Consider the following 14,517-nt stretch of genomic DNA (forward strand, 5'->3'; position numbering starts at 1 on the left):
TCCAGGGTTTCAGAAATATTTTTTTTTCCTGGGTGCCCCTTATCAACCAAGGCCTCTCTGATATTTTGGTTTGTGGGATTCTTGCAAGGAGCAGAACTTGCATCTCACAAGCCTCAATGCAGCTACCACCCTCCAAACCCGCCAAAGGCCTCATGGATGGGGTCCCTCATTAAGCCACAGTCAGAGGGATGACTAACACTGGTTCTGTTGATTTCGATATTGCACTCAGTGAGTTCTACTCTGTATATTTAATTACATATTTAAATGCATTTTTTCGGATGTAACAATAAGCAGAAAACAACTGGTGCCTCCATGCCTAGTGCAAAAGGAGAATCGCTTTATGGAAATGGGGAACATTTTTCTACAATGTAACAACTGTGGATAGGCCTTTAAAAAAAGGGGGGAAAAGCCAAAGGCAGTTTCATACTGTGCTTAATTTTTCTTCAATATTTTGTTTTCGCAAGAATTGGCTCACTCATTCTCCTATATTTCCCCTTCCCTTAGCATTCTCATAACCCTGGCTTGGAATCCTCTTTCCTCTAGTGATATTTCATATCTTATTGTGTGTGTGTTTTTCATTCAATTAACTTCAACATGCTTTTGCACTGCAGTGTGTGTGTGTTTAAAAAAAAACACCCTTGACATGCATTATTAATGTTACCTCATCAAAGGCTCCTAGAGAGATCTTTCTATTTTTAAAGAATAAGCAATAGTTACTGCAATTTAAACTGAGATAGAGTGAAGGGGGGGGGGAGGGGGGAAATGATTGCAAAGAAATCCAGAGGCTAACTGCGTCAGGAAACAAAAGGCAATTGTTCATGGCAACTAAGAATTCTGAAATTCAATTCTTTTCATGGTGGGAATCCGTGGTTTAATTAATGGCTACCAGTTATCATCTGCAAAGAGACAGGACGGATAAGCATTTCAGGTAGTAGTTTCAAGACAATGGCCTATTCGTTTTCCTGCCCTGCTGTTCAGAAGCAATGCTGAGCAGGTTATTCATGTGAACAATCATTATATATGAAACAACCACCAATATTTCTGTTTCATCCTGCTGAGCAGGTTATTCATGTGTACAATCATTACACATGGAACAACCACCAGTATTTCTGTTTCATCCAGAAATGCCTGCCGTAGATAAACAAATATCAGCCAAACAGCCATCTTGGTCAGATGTGGTATGTCTGAAAGGAATATAGGATGGGAGAGATTTTGAAATCACTTTAGAGCAGTTCAGTGAGTTGTTTATGTTCATGTAACTGATGGCTAACGTGTGTAACCAAATATGCACACCTCAAGAATGTGCACATCAGCTCAGCATGAAGAGAGAATTGTGTCCATTTCTCAGTCAGTAGTGGTTTTAGTTTCTTCACAAACTAATTGTTCTGTGAAGAATGGGGCAAGGGGAGAGGTTGCTCAAAGCTGTGACAGGAAATGAAATGATTTAACCATTGCAGTCAAGGACCCCACACACTTCACATTAAAACCTCAGACAGAGCTGCATATTATTGTACATAGCTCACAGCTTGACCCTTACATGTTAAGACAGGTGTGCGAAAAGACTTGCAAGAGTTGTTGCAAGTAGCCGAAGAAGCCATGGCAGCTTGAAACAAGATTAGTCATCACCCTTGTCAGTCAGCAATATTAGCAGCCTGCTTAATTTCATTTCCAATCTATCACCCCACTATCCTCAGCAGCAGACTAGCGTTCGAGCAGGAAAAGTGCATGAAAATGGCAACAGGGATGGCTAAGCACCAATCTCATAGAGCTGAATTCAGCAAAAAAGAGATGTTGTTGTTTAGTCGTATAGTCACGTCCAACTCTTTGTGACCCCATGGACCAGAGCATGCCAGGCACTCCTGTCTTCTACTGCCTCCTGCAGTTTGGTCAAACTCATGTTAGTAGCTTCGAGAACACTGTCCAACCATCTCATCCTCTGTCACCCCCTTCTCCTTGTGCCCTCAATCTTTCCCAGCATCAGGGTCTTTTCCAGGGAGTCTTCTCTTCTCATCAGGTGGCCAAAGTATTGGAGCCTCAGCTTCAGCATCTGTCCTTCCAGTGAGCACTCAGGGCTAATTTCCTTAAGAATGGATACGTTTGATCTTCTTGCAGTCCATGGGACTCTCAAGAGTCTCCTCCAGCACCATAATTCAAAAGCATCAATTCTTCGGTGATCAGCCTTCTTTATGGTCCAGCTCTCACTTCCAAATATCACTACTGGGAAAACCATGCCTTTAACTATACGGACCTTTGGCAGCAAGGTGATGTCTCTGCTTTTTAAGATTTTGTCTAGGTTTGTCATTGCTTTTCTCCCAAGAAGCAGGTGCCTATTAATTTCGTGACTGCTGTCACCATCTGCAGTGATCATGGAATCCAAGAAAGTAAAATCTCTCACTGCCTCCATTTCTTCCCCTTCTATTTGCCAGGAAGTGATGGGACCAGTGGCCATGATCTTAGTTTTTTTGATGTTGAGCTTCAGAGCATATTTTGCGCTCTCCTCTTTCACCCTCATTAAAAGGTTCTTTAATTCCTCCTCACTTGCTGCCATCAAGGTTGTGTCATCTGCATATCTAAGAATGTTGATGTATCCTCTGGCTATCTTAATTCTGGCTTGGGATTCATGCAGTCCAGCCTTTCGCATGACGAATCTGCATATAAGTTCAATAAGCAGGGGGACAATATACAGCCTTGTCTTATTCCTTTTCCCAATTTTGAACCAATTAGTTGTTCCACATCCAGTTCTAACTGTAGCTTTTTGTCCCACATAGAGATTTCTCAGGAGACAGATGAGGTGATCAGGCACTCCAATTTCTTTAAGAACTTGCCATAGTTTGTTGTGGTCAACACAGTCAAAGGCGTAGTCAATGAAGCAGAGGTAGATTTTTTTTCTGGTAGAAAGGAGTTCTTACTTCACAAATCGATCTAACGCTATATATTGGAAGTGATTGGAAGCCCTTGCATAGACAGAGCTTTGTAATGTACCCAGTGCCTTCCAATATGAACGCAACATTAATCAACCCATGTAGACATTAAATCACAAAGGCACAAAGGTCTTTATTATGAATGATAGAAGACAGCGCATCCTGCCATGCCTATAACCAGAAATGATCTTCTTCAGATATAATCAAGTTCTTTTCAGGTTTTCTAACCCCCTACAGAAAATCAGTTGGGGGAGAGCAATCCTGCCCACCCCATCCTCCAATTACATTACTTGTCACTCTTCACAAGTCAGAGGAAAATGTTTGTAACGGGGCACTTTATTTACTTCTGCAATATCATGATGGGATTTATAAGCCCCGGAAGATCAGGGTTCTAAAAACATGTGACGTTATCTCTTGTCTTGTGGAAGATGATAGGAGAGGGTGGTGATGCTCATTTTCCCTCAGGTCAGGGATGAAAACAGCTGAATGACCACTCTGTATAAATAACAGAGGGGAGACTTTAACTGGTCTGACCCAAAATGGCCTCCCAAAATTCATTCCCCTATTTGTAGGCAGCAAAATTGGATGGCGGGATGAGAGAAGCATTTTGCTATTATTATTATTTTTAAGTGAAGGGGGTCCCCCCCCTTTAGCTCCACTTGTCCTGAAAGCAGCTTGCAGTTACCTGCAGAATTTCTGTGAGGTACAACTGTTTTCAAACTTTTCATCCCAAATGATGTTTTCTCTTAACATAGTGTAAGGTTACCAGATGTCCCTGTTTCCCAGGGACAGTCCCCGGATTTACAAATCAGTCCCCTGACAAAATCCATCTATTTAGTAGGAAGTTGAAAAGTGTCCTTGGGTTCACTGGAAAAAAAAATCTGGTAACCTTAAAAAGTGGGCCACACCGAGTTTTTTTTCTTTTTCAAAAACTCCATACTTTATGTAAAACATAGGCAATCACTATCACAGCAAAGTACTTGGTGAGGGGGAAGGCCTAAGTTAAGGTTACAGTGGTCTAAGAAGGGAAATGGATTGTTAAGAAAGGTGAGGTCTTACCAGAAGGAAAGATGGGCAGCCATATCAGCAGGACACTTCAAATAGTCTGGCTGAATCGTGTCTCAAAATCACTTTGATTTAATATTCTAGCACATTGTGGTTTTGGAGTATATGTCACTGTCCCAGGGGGTCACTTTTGTTTTGTTTTATTTTTTTAAAAACCCCTCATATTGGCTATTTTAGGAAGCAGTGACATTGGGTGCACACAGCAAGCAATTGTTTATTTCATTTGCAATCTAACTTATTTTCTAATCTTGCACAGATGCCTTCAAAATAACATATGAGAATCGTTAAAATCCCACCGGGAGTTACAAGATCAACTACCAGTGTTGATGACAGTGTGGTAGCCACCTTAATAAAATTGTTCCTAAATGACATGAAGAAGAACACTTCAAAATATTGGCTGGAGAAGTTCTGAGTGTGAGACAATATTTCCTAACAATAAATCACTTTTACTAATAAAGCCATACTACAAAAGTTTAGCAAGGTTCTTAGAAACTCTAGCAGATATTTAAATGCTTGTGTATGCCTTTTCACATATGTTCAATATGGCTTAGCAATTCATTATACTCAAAACAATATATATTTATTGTTATCCTTGTTTAACCAGTTCAAGTTTCAGTTTACTTTAGTCATCTAATAACTGTTAACTCAACAACTTAGCTGTCATATATCTATTTTTTTCCCTAAACATCTAAAATATTTTCTCAAGTTAGCTTCCAGTGCCTTATAATTGCAATAAAATGAAAAGTTTCAATCACTTCAAAAAGTTCATAACATTGTTCACAGTGTCCCAAAAGTAGTTCATAGGACTCATTAAGCTCATACATTTTTAATTCAGCCAAATTAGATTTAGTTCATTTAATATCACCCTGGTTTCAACAGAAGTCCAACAACAGTCAAGGCATTTAAAAACTACCGTACATTTGAAGTACAAAAAGCAACTTGGTTTTATGGTACAGAAACCCTCTAGTTAGTTCCAGCAAATCATGCACATTTACTCTTGCAATTTAGTTTCATAATTTGGTTTACCTCATGCTCTTTATAGGCAAGAAAATAATTCAACTGCACTACATTTTTAATATTAGGTTGTTGTTTTTTTGAGTGGAGAAGGGGTATATCAAGATCCAACATTTTTGCCATCATTTACTGTTTATCATATTCATAGCTGTCAATGTTTCCATTTTTAAAGGGAAATTCCCTTATTCCTCACAAGGGAAAAGTTGGCAGCTATGATCATATTTCTGAAAAATTCAGGCCTCACAACACAACAATATGCCACCATTTTTTTTCATCTGGGCCTCAGGCCTGCTGGGTAAGACCACACTGCTTTAGGAAACTGATACAGGGCTACCATGCTCAAATAACTGGGGCTCTTCGCCTCCTCTTTCCCTCTTTTTTTAAAAAAATATTAAAGTGGGTGGGAATGTGTTTCCACAAAAAGAGGCTCAAATGGTTTTCCAGAAACTGGAAGGTGTTCCTTAAATCATCCTGCCTCTTGACACTGCTTCTTGTTATGTTGCACACCTGCTAAAAGACATATGCAAGCTCCTCGATGCCCAACTCAAACCTCTTGAGGCATGGTCAAGGACTTTGAATGCCTCAATGCACCACAATCTTGCTCCTGTTGGTCCAGAGTTAGAGGCTGAAGACTGTGTTAAAGAGGTTAATGATTTAGCCTATTCAGAATTGTTCAGGTTTTAAGAGAGACCAATAACAGTCCTCGCCAAATAAGTCCAGGCCTTTTAAGGCTAGTTCTCCGAGGCGCAAGCAAGGTCTTTGGATGCACCGTTGCTCTACAACAGTCCCTCCAGCTGTTTTGGGACTACAATTCCCATCATCCCTGACCACTGGTCCTGTTAGCTAGGGATGATGGAAGTTGTAGTCCCAAAACAGCTGGAGGGCCAAATTTGGGGATGCCTGCTCTACAACCTTGCTCCTTTGTCAGCCAGAAACTAAAGGCACTAAAGAGCTTCTACATCAGCCTAACTTTACTGAGAATTATCAGCCACACAGTACAGTGTCACCTCGGGTTAAGAACTTAATTCGTTCTGGAGGTCCGTTCTTAACCTAGAACCTGAGGTACCACTTTAGCTAATGAGGCCTCCCACTGCCGTTGTGCCACCGCTGCACGATTTCTGTTCTCATCCTGAAGCAAAGTTCTTAACCCGAGGTACTATTTCTGGGTTAGTGGAGTCTGTAACCTGAAGTGTCTGTCACCCAAGGTACCACTATATGTGGCGCATAATGCCACTCTCTCAGCCTCTCCCTCTGCCCCCACCCGTAAATGAAATCCTACTCATTTATTATTATTATTATTATTATTATTATTATTATTATTATTATTACTACTGAGATCTCCTCAAGGCCAGGTGGGGAATATCAATGCTTCCAGTACCCGCAGAAACAGTTGTTGTACACTTAAAAATATATATAATTGTATAAATTTACAGATAGCACCAGTAACATAAATAGATGTCTTTAAAGCCTAATATTTTCTGTATTTGAATTACAATATTACAAACAGTCTCTCTTCCTGCCTCCCCCCCTCTTTGCAGCTCCTGCCCTCAACCACACATCCTCCTGGGTCATCTTTTGATCTTTTTAAGATCCCAGTATTTCCAACAAGCCATGCCTCCTCTTGACCAGCCACCAAGCCAGACACAATTTGCAGCAATTTGCTTCCTTATGCTATATATTGTTTGTGGGTGCTATCCTTCCCCTCCCTTTCACATCTTTTCTGGTAACTCAGGTGAAAGCATGAGGTCGTAGCCCAAAGCCAGGCTTCTCAGTACCATTAGCCTGTGTGGAACTGTTGTGCAAGGCCCTCAGTCAACTGCTCTGAATCAGCAGGTGGGCAGGGGTTAGGAATAGACATGCATTCCAGGTGTGCTGGGTGTGGCCAGGCACACCCCAAGGTCTCAAAAAGGAGAAGCGGTTTTGTGTTTTAATTTAATTGCGCGATATGCTGATTTGCGCACCAAGCCTCTATGAAATCATCTGCGTGTGCTTAATTATCTTGACAACCCACTCCAATTTATTTCTCTCCTTAATAAAGGGAGATCGGGTGAGAGATAAGAGGGAGGAGCAAAAATTTGGTATTTTGTGTCTTATTTATGTAAAGTTTGTTCATGTGCAAAGATTAGTTTGATTAATAAAAGTAGTCATTTATGACTATGTATTCAAACAATGTTCACCTTTAAAATAAAATTAAAAGCTGCACTTCAGGTAAACTCAAAACAGGAACAGATTTATCTAAGTTTAGATAATATTTAGTAGGTACATAAGAGTCCATCTGTATGGATCAATGCTGCATAAAGCCCAGTATCCCACAGTGTCTAGCTAGAAATTGCTGGGATGCGCGCAAGCAGGACACATTGATCTTAGCATCTGGTGTTCAGGACCACCATTTCTTTATATATATCAACCAAATTTTACTTAAAGTTGTTGTGGTTTAGTCATTTAGTCGTGTCCGACTCTTCGTGACCCCATGGACCAGAGCACGCCAGGCACTTCTGTCTTTCACTGCCTCCTGCAGTTTGGTCAAACTCATGCTGGTAGCTGTGAGAACACTATCCAACCATCTCGTCCTCTGTCGTCCTCTTCTCCTTGTGCCCTCCATCTTTCCCAACATCAGGGTCTTTTCCAGGGAGCCTTCTCTTCTCATCAGGTGGCCAAAAGTATTGGAGCCTCAGCTTCACGATCTGTCCTTCCAGTGAGCACTCAGGGCTGATTTCCTTAAGAATGGATAAGTTTGATCTTCTTGCAGTCCATGGGACTCTCAAGAGTCTCCTCCAGCACCATAATTCAAAAGCATCAATTCTTCGGCGATCAGCCTACTTAAAGTTAGGTATGGGCAAATCTGTGAATTCCAGTTTCTCTATCCATTTACCCACCCACAATCAGTGCTTTTTTCCTAAAAATAAATAAAATATTTAGGGGTACTCTAATTTTCCAGAGCCTGCCAACCTAGCAGTTCGAAAGCACCCCCAGGCGCAAGTAGATAAATAGGGACCGCTTACCAGCGGAAAGGTAAACGGCGTTCCGTGTGCTGCGCTGGCTCGCCAGATGCAGCTTGTCACGCTGGCCACGTGACCCGGAAGTGTCTGCGGACAGCGCTGGCTCCCGGCCTATAGAGTGAGATGAGCGCACAACCCTAGAGTCTGTCAAGACTGGCCCGTACGGGCAGGGGTACCTTTACCTTTAATTTTCCTACTCATACTGAAATACTGCCCCTCAATGAGGCCAAACTTAGATTAAGAAAATATTTAGGGGTATGTGTACCCCTGCGTACCCCCCAGAAAAAAGCACTGCCCCCAATTATCCATTTTCTGCATTTCCACAGCATTTTTGCATTTTTTTAAAAAAATGAAGTCCACATGAAAATTCATGAACCTTTCAGTGCAAATTTCAACTGTGATGTATGAGTCAGAGACGTGCAAATTTAAATGGGAGTCCTTGGTCCACGGCATCTGGGCTCACACTGGCTTTCTCCTCCAACTCAGCTATATATGAAGTATCAAATACATCCCCGTGATCCAGGAACTACAGAGGTACTTCTGGTTGCGGACGGGATCCGTTCTGGAGCTCCAGTTGGATCCTGAGGTTTCCACAACCAAAGGTGCCTGTTCTGCGCATTGCTTCTCCCCAAGGATTTTTGGAACTGCAGTTTACCATTCAAAGAACTACAGTTCCAGCCCCCTTAACAACAGAAAATTGCCCAGATCAATGGAAGACAATAACACAATGAAATTCAAAACAGTGACAATTTATTGCATGTTTATTCCCAATCCATTAAGAACTATTTAGTTTAAATAATGCAAAAAAACTGATCAGCTTGATCCAGTGACACCAGAGAGAGCCATTTTCTTTCTTTCTTTCTTTCTTTCTTTCTTTCTTTCTTTCTTTCTTTCTTTCTTTCTTTCTTTCTTTCTTTCTCTGTCCAATCTCAGTCCATATTTCATGGCTGCTTAAATCATCTGTCCCCCTCCTGATTCTCAGTGAGTGCCTCTTCTTCTGCCAGTCTTTGGCCAGTTGAGACGTCCAAATGGAGTCTCAATTTCTTCAAGGAGGAAAATCACAGCTCCTCAATGATGATATCATCTGGATAGAAAAGAATGAAAAAGAGAGAAAATCTGTTCAGTCCTCTCAGGCTGCTTGTAGCTGGAGTCAGTCTGGGTGATGTCCTCCCAGGCCAGGTGGGGAAGGCCTGCCAGGCAGGGAGCAGGTCCTGCAGGACTCCCAGCAAGAAGACCTGGGAGGTGTGTCTTGGGCAAACAAGGGGCAGGGAGTTCACTGTCCCCAAGGTGTGGGGCTTACCTTTTTTCAGATTATTCCTGAAGCACGCCAGCTCCGGCCGAATTACTGTGTTCTGCAGAGGAAAGACAAATATGAGTCAGTTGACACTATGAACCCCACCCTGGATGGGTGTAAGAGAAGCAGCCCCACCCAGGAAGGATGGAAACAACCAAAGAACTGAATACAGGAAAGCAAAATACTTACTCTTAGGTTCGGGAATCTTTGTGAAAGGGCCAGCAGCAGGGATATACTGCTGGCCCCTAATTTCCTTTGGTCTTCACTCCCCAAAAGGGCATAATATCGGAGGTCCTGGGGGACGAAAGAAATGGGACAGTCAGTTGGTTAAGGGACAGGGGGGCAACCCTAAAACCACTCCTGATGCTGTCAGGATACTTACGGTAAGCAACTGGAGAAGGGTGCTAGTATTGGGGGCTTCTAGGAGGAGACCCCCCAGCAGGCTTTGGAATGGCCTCTTCAGTTCCTGTGGGAAAAGAGAGAAGAGAGGTTGAGTGCTGCTGGGTTAAATTTTGTAAGAGTGTAAAAAGAAGAAAGAGCTGTGCAAAGAGAAGTTAAAGCCGAGGACATACCTCTTTGTCCTCCTCTGCGCTCCCCAGAACTGCCTCTATTGTTTTATGGAGGATTGCACTCACCATAGCCGGACTGAAGTGGGGTCTCATAAAACTGGAGAGAGAGAGGGAAGGGGTTAGACACTGCCTCCTCCAAGTCTCCCTTGTCCCCTTCTCCCTCCTGCCTGACTTGCCCACCCAAAGCTCCCCCTGGAGTTCTGTCCCCCTGCAACCCTGCCCTCCCCAAAGATCCCACTCACCTCAACTGCTGGAGGGCCTCGAAGGCCAGGGCCAGGCTCAGGGGGCGATCCCTGAAGTACTCCAAGTGCCCGAGGATGTTCTAGAAGAGAGCAGAGGAGGAAAGTCAGCTCCTTCCAGGAGTCTCCAGAGGATGGTTCCAACCCCAAATGCCAGCCCCTCTCTGCCCCTCCCTCCCCATGGGGTCCCTCACACCACCCATCACTCACCAGAATGGCTTTGGCAGTCTCCTCCTTGGAGTACTTCAGGATTCGGAGCCCCCTGAGCCGAGCTGCCTGGCAGTCCTGGATGATGCCCAGAAGCTGGAGCTGATCTTTGTCCAGCAGCTGAAAGGCAAAAGTCAGGCTGTCAGTTCCTTGTGGGGGGAGGGCTCCTCCACATCTGAGAGTGCAGTGCAAGAGGGGGGCAGGTCTGAGAGATCCCCTCCCTGTTCTCGTTTTATCCAATACTCACCGCAACGGAAGGGATGTGGATTCCCAGCACATCTGCAAAGAGAAGGACATGAGTTCCTCCCTGAGCCCCTTGCAAGGCTTTTCCAAGAGTTTTCTCCTGGATTCCAAGTCCTACTACAGGAGAAGGATAGCCCAGGCCTTGGGGGACAATCATGACCTCCTGCCCCCAGGACATGGCTCCCCAGGGAAGATGCCCCTCCCACTGACAACTGTCCCCCTGCCTTGCCCCACAGCCCACCCCCCTGCTTCCTCCAACAGACTACACAAAATGGGGTGGTTGCTGGGGGGCGGCGGTTGGGTTTCCAGATGCTGTCGCAGATAGGCGGGTTGGATCCAGCCGTCTGGCTCTGTGCATCTTTTTACTAGATGCCCCCCTAGCCCATTCCTGCCCTCCTGCATCCCCAAAAGGAGGGCCACTTGCTCACCCGACACCGCGGGCTGCTCCAGGACTTCCAAGGGGGCCACCTTCTTGCAGCTGATCAGCCGCCTTAAGCGCCTGAACCTAGAAGAGATGAGCAGAGAGAGCAACTCAGAAGCTGGCAGCCCCAATTTGTGTGTGTGAGAGAGAGAGGAGGGGCGTCTGGCCCAATTCCTGCCATCTCTCTGCAGTTCTGTGCAGTTCAAGAGCTCCAACCCAAAGGAAAGACAAGCATTGCCAGCTGTTAAAGGGCTGCTCTGCCTCGTCTTCTTAGGACTGTCGCAGGAACCCCCCCCCCAATCATTCAGTTTGTATAAACTTCACACTCACATACTACATACTACATACACTACGCTTCTGTTATAAATCCATCAAAAATCAACCATACATCAGATTTGCACTGTTCCACTTTTATTTTACTCCATGAAGGAAGGACTACAAAATGGGGAAGGTTTGATACAGGGCAGTCATAATCCCTCAAGCATACCAGCACATACACAGGAGCTCTGCTCAGTTGCTATGCCATCCCTGATGGTCCTAGACAGAAGACCATCAAGATCACAAAGAACCTGCATATGGGAGTGGATTCAACATGGACTGGAACAAAGGACAATGATCAGCTCTTCCCTCTGGGGGCAGGAAACTGCAAACTCCCCTCTGCTACCTGGAAAGTACTCATGGGGAGGGGGAAAGGGGGAACCAGCCAGGTGACAGGACACTCAGGTTACCACCACAACTCCTCCCTCAATCCCTCCTTTCTGTGATGTAGGTGTGATGTATCTGAGGGGTGGTCTTAGGTTACACCCCTTCTGTGATGTATGCATGATGTTTCTGGGGGTGATCTTGATCTACAGGGTGGCAATTCCAAAAGTCTTTATAAGACCTTGCACACCATTTTTCTGGGTCCCTCCTCTCTCCCGAAGGCGAGGGGAGCACCCTGTTGCAACAGATCAATAAAGCCAAGCCTACAGGCTGCTGTTTTGCTCCAAGTTATCCTGGTTGGTGTCTTTGTTTTTGTCCAAGGGAGCCCTCAGATTTTTCCGTTAACAGTTTGGCGACCATGCTCAGGGACTCTTGGTTCTCCTGTGAAGGTGAGGGGGGAGATAGAGGGGAACGGGCGCCACTGGGCAACCTTAGCCCAGGGATCCTTTTTCCTCTCCCTGCCTCCTCTTTGCGGGCGGTAATCAATCGTCACCAGAAAGCTGTAAAGGCAAGGTCAAGCTGGCCAAAGAAAAGGATCCCGGGATCCACGAGGGACATTCAAGGACGTGAGTATGGTTTGAAGTTAGTACATTGGGAGGGGGGTGGAAGAATAATGTCTCCACGGCAGCTGAACTTTTCTTTTTTTCTCTCCTTGACATCTTCTCTTGGAGCATGGCCGGAAGCGTCCTGGAAGTCCTTCTCTCTCCCTCTCCTGATTCCCTTCTTCGGAGTGTGGCCAAAGGGATCGTGGAAAATCTCTTTTTTCTCTCCTTGACGCCTTCTCTCGGAGTGCAAGCGTCCAGTAGGGAATTCGGACATAGTTCTAAGGTCAGGCAGGAGGCTGTCGTGGATGGTAGAGTGGGAGGTTCAGGAAGAAGACGGGGCCCCGCACTAGGATTAGTTTTGTGAGCAGCGCTGAGTGAATTCCGGATCCATGGTTTTTCTGGGTTAAGAGACCCGTGGTTTCCAGGCTAGTTGCCTGTGGTTTTAGCTGTAGGCAGGGATTGCCTTTGGATTTCTACTAGCCTTCTCTGGTCTGATCCGTTGGAGTTTTGCCCAGAAAGGGCCGAGAGGGGCGCTTGAGTGTTAGACTGAATAATACTGATAGGATATTCTTTTCTCTTCCCCTCCCTCTTTGTCCCTCTCTTGTATCTCTGTTTATGTATCTCCTTGTGTAGCTTGTTATCGAGCAACCCCCCCCCCCCCGGTATTAGGGAAATGGGAGCTCACTCTTCTAAACACCCTAGCTGGACTCCTCCTGGCAACAAAGCTTCCGTGAAGCCTTTTTGCCCCAGAGAGGATTCTGATACGCCCCTCCAGTTTGTCATCTCCAACTGGGCAAATAAAATAAAATAAAGGGACAAAATGGTCTTTCCAAGTACAAATTGCGAGACCGTTGGAACTTTTAGTGGGTGGCTTAGGCCCACCACCTGGAACCCAGGGCACAGCGGCCACCTCAGGGATCCTTCAACAAAATCAGGGTGTGAACCCTTAAGGAGAACTGAGCACATCAAATTTGTGTTGTTAAACTATAACCTAAAGCTAGGACATGAAACCGTAAACTTAATGGTGCTCAGAAGGCAGTAGATATAATAATAACCCAGCCTGAGAGCCCACGCATTAGAGATCTTAGTTTCTCTAAAAATGAATAAGAGATGTACTCAGAGGTTTAGAAATATTTAAAGGGTTTGTGTTTACATTGGCTTCGGCATCCACAGACTGTTCTTAAGTGCACAGAGTTTTTAAATTGCAAGCTTGCTTCAAAAATTTTAAATCTATGGAAGCCATGGTGGGCCTTATCAATCTTAAACAGGACAAAAATGAGAATGAAGTGTGCAAATGTTTGGTATTTGAAAGAGGCTCCAAAGAGAGTCTTCCTCCGAGTGGTAAAAAGAAAAAAATCCTGTACATGTGCTTACTTGTGTTCTGAAAGGAGAATTACCCCACCTCTTCCCTCTATAGCTTAAGTGAGGAGGATGATTTTAAGTTGACGGTAAATGATGTTTTGTTGCAACTTTTGAGTTTGTGAGTCTACATCCGTGTTCCAGTTTTTTTGTTCCAGTATTTTGGAATGTGCTGTGAAGAAACTAATGTTTCTGCTGCAAAAGCCTAGTTGAGCACAACTGCTCTCTCAAGCTAAAATGCAGTGTCTGTATTTCATTAAGCATATGCCTAAAAAAAATTTTTTTAAAATGTGTTTCTTCTAAGAAAATTTGTTATTAAAAGGTAGAAGCTCCCATAGTCAGCGATTGTCTATCTGAGTCCTGATATCAGTCTCTATAAGACTTCCTGGCCTCTCTTTTTCAGTTTTCCCCCCCTTCTTACTTCTGTGCCAGGTAAATTTACTCCCGAGTAAGCTTCATTTAAAAGGAAACTGTGGGGAGGGGGGCAATCTTTGCTAAAGGTACCCTGCATCTCAATTTCCTATGTGCGGTAATTTTAAAATCCTTATTAGGCTTACTATTCCTATGCAAGTTCAGAAAAATTGTTCACTTTTGTATTCCTTTTAAATCAAATCTATGGCTGTTTTATTATTTGTGAGTGGCGCTGTGGGTAAAAGCCTCAGCGCCTAGGGCTTGCCGATCGAAAGGTCGGCGGTTCGAATCCCCGCGGCGGGGTGAGTTCCCGTTGCTCGGTCCCAGCGCCTGCCAACCTAGCAGTTCGAAAGCACCCCCGGGTGCAAGTAGATAAATAGGGACCACTTACTAGCGGGAAGGTAAACGGCATTTCTGTGTGCTGCGCTGGCTTATCAGAGCAGCTTTGTCACACTGGCCACGTGACCCGGAAGTGTCTCCAGACAGCGCTGGCCCCCGGCCTCTTGAGTGAGATGGACGCACAACCCT

The 14,517-nt window shown here is 44.5% G+C and overlaps 1 protein-coding gene across 2 annotated transcripts in view; it reads right to left on the reverse strand.

Annotated features, from left to right (window-relative positions):
• The window catches only part of LOC309368336 (uncharacterized protein), a 126,216-nt gene that overhangs the window by 108,802 nt on the left and 2,897 nt on the right, over window positions 1-14,517 (reverse strand). Inside the window, exons 2-10 of one of the 2 annotated variants that reach the window (XM_081908310.1) lie at window positions 10,980-11,056; window positions 10,556-10,587; window positions 10,312-10,428; window positions 10,105-10,184; window positions 9,866-9,959; window positions 9,676-9,759; window positions 9,483-9,587; window positions 9,300-9,351; window positions 8,770-9,083 (exon numbers count right to left, since the gene is read on the reverse strand). In XM_081908310.1, the coding sequence (XP_081764436.1) occupies window positions 9,058-9,083; window positions 9,300-9,351; window positions 9,483-9,587; window positions 9,676-9,759; window positions 9,866-9,959; window positions 10,105-10,184; window positions 10,312-10,428; window positions 10,556-10,587; window positions 10,980-11,056 (667 nt within the window). In that variant the 3' untranslated portion in view covers window positions 8,770-9,057. Of the gene's footprint in view, window positions 1-8,769; window positions 9,084-9,299; window positions 9,352-9,482; window positions 9,588-9,675; window positions 9,760-9,865; window positions 9,960-10,104; window positions 10,185-10,311; window positions 10,429-10,555; window positions 10,588-10,979; window positions 11,057-14,517 lie in introns of those variants that run through there. The other variant, XM_081908309.1, reaches the window with a different exon arrangement.

This window comes from Podarcis melisellensis (assembly GCF_964234715.1).
Source record: "Podarcis melisellensis genome assembly, chromosome: 4".
In the NCBI taxonomy this organism is placed as follows: domain Eukaryota; kingdom Metazoa; phylum Chordata; class Lepidosauria; order Squamata; family Lacertidae; genus Podarcis; species Podarcis melisellensis.